The sequence below is a fragment of the Echinococcus granulosus genome, assembly GCF_000524195.1.
Source record: "Echinococcus granulosus chromosome Unknown EG_S00030, whole genome shotgun sequence".
NCBI classification, from domain to species: Eukaryota; Metazoa; Platyhelminthes; class Cestoda; order Cyclophyllidea; family Taeniidae; genus Echinococcus; species Echinococcus granulosus.
The window spans coordinates 261,391-271,492 of NW_020170410.1; the positions used below are offsets into that span (position 1 = coordinate 261,391).

The 10,102-nt window shown below is 42.3% G+C and overlaps 2 protein-coding genes across 2 annotated transcripts in view; both read right to left on the reverse strand. All coding sequences in view use genetic code 11, as the record gives it.

Annotated features, from left to right (window-relative positions):
• The window catches only part of EGR_04652 (Peptidyl-prolyl cis-trans isomerase), a gene marked incomplete at both ends in the record, with an annotated part of 9,387 nt that extends 3,594 nt beyond the window's left edge, over positions 1-5,793 (reverse strand). The window contains 8 exons of the mRNA XM_024493901.1: positions 1,351-1,475; positions 1,886-2,037; positions 3,279-3,555; positions 4,780-4,988; positions 5,028-5,097; positions 5,133-5,233; positions 5,262-5,504; positions 5,542-5,793. Of these exons, the coding sequence (XP_024351654.1) occupies positions 1,351-1,475; positions 1,886-2,037; positions 3,279-3,555; positions 4,780-4,988; positions 5,028-5,097; positions 5,133-5,233; positions 5,262-5,504; positions 5,542-5,793 (1,429 nt within the window). The remainder of the gene's footprint in view (positions 1-1,350; positions 1,476-1,885; positions 2,038-3,278; positions 3,556-4,779; positions 4,989-5,027; positions 5,098-5,132; positions 5,234-5,261; positions 5,505-5,541) is intronic.
• A 1,234-nt stretch (positions 5,794-7,027) lies between these two features.
• EGR_04653 (Biotin--protein ligase) lies at positions 7,028-9,145 on the reverse strand (the record flags this gene model as incomplete). Its single annotated transcript, XM_024493902.1, has 5 exons — positions 7,028-7,107; positions 7,146-7,250; positions 7,840-8,072; positions 8,384-8,567; positions 8,779-9,145. The coding sequence occupies 5 exons, from the start codon at positions 9,143-9,145 to the stop codon at positions 7,028-7,030; spliced, it is 969 nt and encodes a 322-aa protein (XP_024351655.1).
• Between the last annotated feature and the right edge of the window lie 957 nt (positions 9,146-10,102).

Genomic DNA, 10,102 nt, shown 5'->3' on the forward strand with positions numbered 1-10,102 from the left:
GCGAGGTACAAGGGGGCTAATTCAAAGTACAAAAGTGGCTCCTCACCAATACCGAGGGATAAACCACTATCATATTACATATGTACTGTTCACGCAATATGTTTTCTTTCGTCTTCGTGGAATTCTTGGGACGCTACATAAGTCTGTGAAGACTAGTATCAAGAAGCTTAAAAAGGACTGACTGACTTGAGCTAATTGTACTATTCTAATGCGAAACCGCCTACCGCACCTGCATGGTGTTATTTATAAGGTTAGAAAAATGCTGCGCCACCTCCACCTCTCTTCTAGCTGAATGGAATCGGGATAGACGTCTTGGTATCACTGAAACGGTGGCAAGTGGAATGTAAGCCAAATAATATCTCTGTGACCTGGGTTCTAGGGTTATTCTCTTCCTCTTTGCGACTGGTATACGAATTTACTTGGTTGTAGGCCACCATCTAGTCTTGAGCAGTACAAAGCCAACCAATTTCTTCTCTTCCAATACAGTTCACAAATAGGACGAAGCCCTGGTTACCGTAGAATTGGCCCGGGTGCCTTCGTGATGGTAAGATCAAATGTCTTTTCGCATGCATAAAAACGCAATGGGTAGCGACCCTGGCCTGTGCGTGATTAAAAAACCAACAATGTCGTGGCAATCGACGCAAAAGACTGATAACGGGGAGCACCAGGGCCGACGTTCAGAAGAGGAGGGCCGTGCGATTACCTAGCACTTCACTTAATGTATGCTCAATTATGTAAGCACTTTGGTCTCTGCAGGTTGTATTTCAGATCTAAGACATGGCCTTCCGAGCGAGGCAATAGACTCCAGCCCAGCTCTTCAGCACATTTGTGGTGCTGCCATGGCTTATTACGACTCCAACAAGGACTTGAGATGCTACGCCGATAAAAGTAACAAACTCATTCTATTCCGTTCCCAATTTCAGCATTGTCGAAAGGTGACTTTGAGGAGCTGACTAGGTTACAGGTGTCCTCATTCATAACTCCAGGTCCTAATTTGAACCTAAATTGTCATGGATATTACACGGCTAAGGACCATATTTTTCAGGTGTAACATCAACGATTGACCCATAATTTGAGAGTGGGACACAGCACTGCCGCAGAAGTCAAGCTAGACAATAACTCACACCCAGCCAGCCAGGATAGTGAATCACGAATTCCGTATCGACGCCTGGACCAACGAATCCATACAGGAGCGTCTGTTGCACTATAGTGCACAACTGCCTTAGACAGCGTACTAATCTTTATACACAACATTAGCTTAAAGGCTGTACAAATAGGACGGGGTGAGTCACTTTCTACTTCGTTTGTGATGACGCCTGCCATCACCACCGCTGTCATCACTAAACGCACCGCGTTTCCGCAAATTTAGGGGATTCCGAGGATCGTAGAGATCGTGACGATCTGGATCCTCCAGCGACGGATCCATGACTCTTCGAGCTGGTGTCGGCTCCTCTGATATCAATTTGCAACACAACCTGCACGCAAGGAAAGAAAGGCAAAAGAGAAGCTCTAATCCATCCAGTTTATGCAGGTGAAATTAACTAGATGGCTAGAAAATAATTACAACGCATTAAAACCGAAGCAGGACATTCGAAACCAGACGAAGTAAAGACTTGACTCCATAAGATTACAGATTTAATGGCAGCAAAAACTGATCCCAAATTCATAATATAGCGTAAAACACAGGAGCAAACACAAAAAACTTAAATCAGCTGAAGTATAAATGAAATTAAAAACGGTTCCAAAACTAAAAGGGCACAAGCTTTGGTGGGCTAAGCATAGGAAAGTTGCATTAAATGTGAAAATTAGCTAATTTGGCAAGCAACAAAATACACGAAAGCTAGGAACGAATAAAGCATGCGGGACTTGAAGGTGTATGCGTTACCAAGCAGTTGGATCAGCAGGTTGAGTTTTGCCTTCGTCACTGTCCCCATTGTCGTTGTCGGCGCAGTCGTTTTTGGACTTTTTCAGGGCGCTTAAGAGTCGTGATTGAAAACGACTTAGGCGATTCATGGTTTGACCCTCTCTATCTTTGCGCTAGGGAAGAGTAGAAAGGGAGCATCCAACTTAGCATCAGCACAATAATTCTTAGTAGAAGCACTCTACTGATGCATAAATAATAATACCGTTCTTTCAAGGGGAATATACACGGGATTTAGGCGCGTACTGGTACCTGCTAATCACTTATTCAATTTGCCAATTATCCCAAGACCTTTTACGTAATGGATGACAATCCAAAGGTACACAAAAGATTCAAAGAAAAGCCACTTCACATATATCAACGAAAAGGTAACTTTAAAACAATGGACTAATGTAAAAGCACTCAAGATGTTGAGCACGAAAGGTGCGAATTTCCCAAATTCTGGGACTCACAATTCCCGTAACATTTCAATTTAACTTTTCAGCGCCATCTCCAACGCCAAAATATGTTTCTTGCAAGGGAACGTCCCGTGAAACCGACTAAAAGCTTCGTTTCTAGCACAGACAACCCAAGATATCAACAAATGAAGATCATCAATGGTCCAAGCGGTTTCACTGAGATAGACGATTTCGGTTGTAAGCACAAAGGAGTCGACTAAGTAGAAGATGTGAGGCGAGAGCAACTGTGAGTAAACTTGTCACATCACTTCCAATTTGGCCTCAGTTCAGGTCCTATTTTTCGTTCAACATCGGAACCGCCCACCACTAACCAAGGTTCTAAGCACCCACAGGGCAAAACCCTTCCGACTGCCCAATTTACTCTCCCGCTTTGTACTGATAACCAATACGTACTTTGGGATGCATATTAACTTTCACCACAGCTTGCAACTACTCATTGTCCGCTTTGACCTCAGTTAAGTAGCTTTAGGATAAAGACCACTAAAAAAGATTCCCAAATCGGTGGTACACAATTCAAACAAATACAAAAAGGATATCTGAAGTAGTAATGAAGATGCTTGATGGTGTTTTTCATGCCTCCCACGTTGTTAGTCTCAGATATTCCAATAACAACAGCCTTCCTGCATTCATGACCACTTCAACTCCAATCCGAAAAGTAACAAAGTGAAGATACCTCAGACCAAGAACATTCCCCATTTTTGAACAATTGTTTTGCAACACAATTTGGCATGGCCAGTTACCACGAACTGATAGAGAACGCACATCATATATGCGTGACACCAGGCCCAGGTAAAAAACAGAGACATCAAAATGTATTGATTGTAGAGGAAGTGTTAGGGACCTAGCATCGATTCCCCTAAGAGCGCGGTATAAAGAAAATCATCATAAGAAAAACCAACCTCTTTATTCTTCTTTGCCCTCAACCGATAGCTGGCGACCTCATCATCAAAGTTTTCGACCATTGGTTGTGCCGTAGCTTTAATGAGGCCTGCAGCGGCCTTTTCGCGCTGCTCGGCTTCCCAGGCTTCAGCGCGCCGCAACTCCTCCTCCTCGCGCTGCGCTCGCGTCTCCGCTGCCTGTCGGGTGGCCTCCGCGGCCGCAGCGCGCTCTTTCGCCGATCGCATGGTGCGCGCGATGTCACGACGTACCGCGTCTGCTTCTGCACGTAGCTCCTCCCTATGGGAATAAAACCGAATAGAAGATCACCTAGGCAGTAAGCAGAGTCAACTTCCGACTCAGTACTTAGGAAGCATGACAAGAGAACCATAAACCAACCAATTCCGTCCGGAGATCGGTTCTTCTCACCTTCAATCGCCCAGAGTTTAAGGAACATTTCCTTTACCTTGTCTTCAGTCATCACCCTGTTCAAGCACTAGTAATTTCGTAAAGTTCCCCAATTTGACTTAAATGGCTCCCTTGTTCGACCGATGCCGTTACATGGGGAGAGGGAGAAGAAGAGACGGAAGCAATGCACTTGCATTCATTCATGACAGGGCTCAAAGCAATAGTTCTAATTATAAAATGCTGGAAACTTGATAAATTATTGTGCTGAAAGCATTCGGCTGAGGAATTAGCAAAAAAGAACTATACTGAAAATGGAATAAACAATGAGTGGGAATGGGTGGTGGAGTCAACGCAATTACGGTGTCCCGAACTAAAAATCTCTTCCTAAGAACGAACCCGTCTCAGTGCTACCTTAAAGAAAGCCACAAAGAGGGGGTACTTAAAAATGTTGAAGCTCTTGGGTGATAGTACTTAAGCAATTAGTAATCACCGAAAATTCGACCAAACCAGTTGTAAATCCAGCTATTGTGTTGCTGGACAAGGCACATTTTTCTAAAATTTATGCGATCAAAATATTTCAAGTAGAAAGCATTGTCAATTTTTTTAAAAATTAACAAAGCCTCCTAGTAGAGAGCAGTAAGTACTCAAAGTCGCTTGGAATTTTAAAAAAAATAACAGTGTCTCCAGTACCGACTAAGACTCACGTAAATAACTAAAAACAATTGTTTATTCTGCCCCGGGATAAAACGGAACGGCTCCAACGGGAAGAATTTTTATGAAGACGGACCAGTTAAAAAGTACTCAAAGCTAAAGACCGAGCAAGCTCACTAACTACGCATACTAAATAGTCGAGGCGGAGATAAATGCAGAAGCATCCGATTTGAGAGTCTAGTTATAAAGCTTAACAGAAAAAAAACAAACGAATGAATTTGAAACATAGACATATTATCCAAGATTTCAATAACAGTGTGAAACTCCCGGAAATACAATTGTACAGGATAAAGCTATCATCATCAATGATGATGGTAGACTGATGCTGAAATAGATACTAAGAAACACACGAGATGTGTAAATCTCTCCAAATATAACTTCAAATAAAAATTAGGCAATACGTACATTCTTTTCTGCTTTTGTCTCAATTCCTCCTCGGTTTCAAAACGAGAAGCCAACTCGCGCCGCCGCCTGCGAGCCTCCGCTTCAGCTTCCAAAATAGCAGAGGCCTTAGCGGTGATTTCAGCGTCCTCCTCAGTAATTTTTACAGTCTCCTTGGAGAGACTTTCATCGCTCACGAGGTCATGAGCACTCTTTCCACGAGAGCGGAATTTCTGAGTTCAGGAAGTGAGTAAATGCAAATCGAGGCCAACCTCTTCAACTTTGGAAGAGATCTCCTCTTCTTCCTCTGCCTCGCTACCAAATGACAAAAGGCAGAAATTCCTGAAAGCAGTAAAATAGGAAAAAATGGGTAGTACTTGGTAGCCTTCGCAGTTGGTTGAACCTTCCCATTACTTTCTGTTTTTTTCTTGGGCTTAATTTGGCGGGGAACGATGTCATCGTAGGGGTTTAAGATAACCTGAGATAGTTACTAATTCACACCTCACTGTAGTTTTTAAAATTCGATGCAATCGAATAGGCTGGTCGCCGTTTACGACGTCCACTTCTGATAGTCGCAGCATATTAAAGAGAGTATTCCCAACCACACGGCCAAAAAGAGTGTGTTTTCCATTTAATTCAAGAGCTTCTCCGAGAGTGAAGAAAAACTGGCTTCCATTGCAGTTTGGTTCGGGGCAAGCCATTCCCATAAGACCCCGACGATTGAAAGACAAACGGGAGTGACTTTCTGTCTGGTGAAACAATAGGAAAGTTAATTTATAGGAATACTTTAAAAGGACCATCGTAGACGCTTTCACCACCATCTCCCGTGCCAGTGGGATCACCACCTTGAACTATAAAGCCCTTTACTAGCCTATGGAAGGTTGTGTCATCGTAGTAGCCTTCCATGCACAACTGCACGAAATTTCTGCATGCCAGTGGTGTCTCCTTGGACCACAGTTCGACTTCAATATCACCAACTGTAGTGGTGAGGATGACCTTTCCGTTCGTCGCTGGTTCGGTGATGTATATGTTGCTCATGATGAACAGACGGGCTAAAAACCATACGTAGGCGAGTTAAGATATTGACCCAATTAAAAATTCCGCACGTCAGAGCATTTAAATTATTTTATGCAGGGGCTTAGATTTTTCGCCCCATAAATTTAAAAAATGCATAAAACAAATTTTTCTCGTTGCGCAAGATGCTTAAAAAATTAGCAAACAAAAGTGATCCGTCAAATAATATTTTTTCAGCTCTTTCGAATAACAGATGGTCTATTGTATTACTAAATAACTAACAAAAAAAGGCGTCAGAGCCACTTAAATTTTGAAAAATATGGGCAGATTAAAGTTATTTATTCCTATGCCACGTTTTTGCGGGCCTGTTATTGTTTCCTACTAAAGATGTGAAAATTTTCTCCATATGTAGAAAGTCATAATTGAGTCCTAAGTATTGCCTAATGTGTCATCCAAAACATTAGCTAAACGTTTTTTACTCTGTCATTTTAACAACGCATTAAATTCCATTGAAGCACATTGAGTCATCCTCCCGTTGCATGAAGTTATAACAGAGCTTAGAGGAGTTTGCAATTTGTGCATAGAAGGGATGAGGAACTGTTGGAATAGCTGGAGCACCATAGCTCTGGTCAATGGTGCATTTCGTGAACACTAAGGAGCAGGTCTATTTAGACATTCCATTAAACAAAGTGCCAAATCATTGCTCATTCTCCTTCTGCTTGGTGCCACGTACAGCGCTACCCTTGTTCGCCTTTATGCTTGGCCATTGCAACCTAATTAGTGCCTTGAAACTCCCTCGCGGGTGAGGAACGGTTTACCAAACCTTGACCCAGTTCAGAAGATGCGTGACTCCAGCATTGGTGCTGAACCCCGGCACTTCCGGCAGACCTCAAGATTAGTTCCAATTTTAAACCATGGTGGAGGGAAAGAATTTTACTGTGCCTGTACTCGAACAATTCCATAAATACAATCTCTTAACAAGGGACATCTCTGTCTGTTCTTTCTTGGAATTTTGGCCCTATTTTAATTCTGGCTAGTCTTTGGGCATAATTCAGCTGGTAGAAACGCGGATAAGGCTTCCCTTAATAGCCGTATAAGTACCCTAAAATGGTCAATAATGGGTTTGCCAAGGCTTTAGTCTGTCGTCCTATCAGTTGTTAATAGCTCTTTGAAAAACCTTAGATCAAGGTGGTTACCAAAAGTAACCGTCCCTGTCCCTTTTCGGAACTGCAAGCGATGGCACTCACCCCTACTCATTCTAGGCTGTTACTGTTTGAAATTCGGCAATAGAAGAGCGAATAGCATACCGCTGTATTAAATGCAGCAGCCGAATCCTTTCTGAAGTTGTAATAAGCCAAACCAGAACGAAGACTTACTGGCTACGTATAGAATGGTCGGGTGGACATTGGAATGACCGAGAGCTGTACTTTTGAGCCAGAGGTCAACTTTCGTGGACTCATGAGATCGTGTAGTAAAACGAGCTACCAAACCATCATACCACTGTGCAAATTAGATGATAGGGTTTTCATAGTGCTAAGCTCAAGAAGCGGCTCGTCTCCAATGAAAGCTAGTAGCATCTAAGTCGGTATGAAGAAGAGTCAATTTTCGTTTAAACTACATCAGCTACGACTTCTGAATAAAAGTTCAAAAACACCCAGAAACTCAAATCAACCTAAAGCGCTTCATAATTAACAGTGCAGGTCTTTCATTGATGTACACCTTTATAATCATCTTCGTAAATCATTCATTTAATGGCTCACAAACCTCATCAAAGCATCAAAACCATTTAGCTTGTCTTCATTGCGTATTCTGTACTTACATTGTTTTTGCATTCTATAATATGATCGATAGACCAAACACCAAAAATATGTGAAACATTGACAACAGATTCCATTTTAGACAAATCATTTAACTACTGGTTCTTGCATGACAAATTTCAATGAAATGGAAGTCACAGAAGCAAAACAAAAGTGTCATGTAGACGAATTCACCGACCAAAAAGCAATATTTTAGTAACTATAGTATTTATTAGACAGAAATAAACAGCTTAAATGCTTATTTGCTAGTAACTCGTTTGGTGCACAGCACCAATGATCGGTTTGACAAGGTCGAGTAAAACTGTCCTGCATAATTTCACACGGCTAGCATCGTGTTCAAGTAAAGGGGGTAGGATTCGTTGAATGTGAGGATCGGCATCCAATTCACCTAAATTTGCGGGATCGAATTCAAAGTGGGCTCCACTTAGTAGCACTGTACCTTGTCCACATCTTCGCCTCAAAATAGCCGGAGTTCCTAATTCACGGCTTTAGGAGTAAAAAATGAAGAAGACCTTAACAAAAAGCCCATAAAAGCGGAATTGAGTAAAAATATTTTTAATAAAATTTACGGGCGTGAACGCACTATTTTACCGACATAAATAAACTAAATTGATTGGGTTTAAAGAAGAGGGCTTAAATAGAAACCCTTTTTAACTGCATCTAGCCTAATGAAGGATTCACATGCCATGAATTTCATTTACTATCTCTGAGATAGGGTCGTGGGAAAGTCGGCCCATTAAACAAAATGTTAACGGTACGCTCAGTGCAGATCTCCGAAGAAAGCAACTACAACTTACTATAAGTAGAGAATACTAGTATGGTTATCGACGAAGTTAAGGAAGTGGCAACCCCCATTGAAGTATACTGCCAACGACGTTGGGATGTCAGAATTAAGGGTAGCGCAAGCATCCAAAATTGGAGCAGAGACACCAGACTCCGAGTTGTAAGCAAAACGTCCGAACAATGGTCCTTCAGCGGTACCTAGAATAGGGCAACGAGACACCCACGAAAAAAAATGCATCAAAGAAAAGTGAAAACCAGGTCTCATCTCAACGTTTACGCAATATATACAGGTAGTGACAACTTGCACAATAAGTCACATTCAAATTAGCCAGGTCATTTGTAAGGTTTCCAAATAGCTAAAAATCTTGCCACTAGTACAATTCTCAATAAAGGCCACCTTAACACCTACCGGGAAAAAAGTTGAGGATTCCTGTATCGTTTACTTCTAGTGGACCGCCAGTGTCAAATTTTGTTATTGACGATGCAAGATATGCACCGGAACATATACCAAGATACGAACCACCAGATAAAACAAATGACCTAAGATTCCCGAGGCCTATGGAACCCAGCTTGTTGATAACACCGCGTGCAAATCCACCTCCAACACAAAAGAGGTCGATTGATTTACAGGCCAGCTTCTCAATAGATTCTGTGGCACTGAGTGTAGATATTCTGGCTCCGGGAATATTTTGCTGAATGCAATTTCGAAGTTGCTTAACGCAATGAGGAGTCGTTCCCAAATCATTGTAAATGGCAACCGACACCCGAGGAGGCATCCTAACCCATTATGGTGCTATTATCAATGTTGACACTAAGGCTAGGTCGAGGAAAAACGACTATTAAAACAAGCTTAGTGATCCACGCATAAGTTGCTTTATTGATATATTAGCAGCAAATAATGCCTGTAGAAAAAAACAGCCTTGGTAGTGGATAATGCCCCGTTTAGTGCGACATCCATCTAACAAGTTTAAAGAGGACCCAACAAGTATTAATAGTCAAGAAATTATCAAATAGGAAAGGTGCATTTCTTATTTTCTCTCAATTTTGCCCCTAAATGGATTAAATATTTGCAGCTAGCAGAGAGCCGTTAGTAGAAAAGATGTTGGAAACTCAAGAAAAATAATGCAATTTATCGCTAGTCAGAAGGACATTTTAAGAGCTACAAAACAATTAATGCAAGTCATAAAATGCGAAGCATACGATTGGTTGAAAGTCACGGGATAACAGCTGATCCTACAAGACCTCTTGCCTGTTTTTTCTGCTTTATAACACTGCCATTAGGATATTGCAGCTGATACTGTAGCATCCCGGGACTCCCTGAAGACGAAAGAAGACACAATACTCGGGCAGAATATATATATTCAGCACGGAGAAGGTGTCTGGGTATTGGCATGGCCCAAAAGGCCAGCCCACCCAGCGAGGTACAAGGGGGCTAATTCGAAGTACAAAAGTGGCGCCTCACTAAAACCGAGGGATAAACCACTATCGTATTACATAGCCTCCCTCCTCTTTTGAGCGTCGTCCCCGGCGCTCCCACGGGTTAACCCCCCTCGTCAGCCATTACAACGTAGTCGGTGCTGCAAAAAAACACCCACGAGCCGACCGTGCCAGTCACCAAATTAGTGCGCAACTGAGGGGATACTTGACCTCAACGTAACTGATCCCTCTTGGCAGCTTGACTGGATCTGGGGTTTCGTCCGGTTTGGGGATTTCATTCAGGACGGGGAACTGCG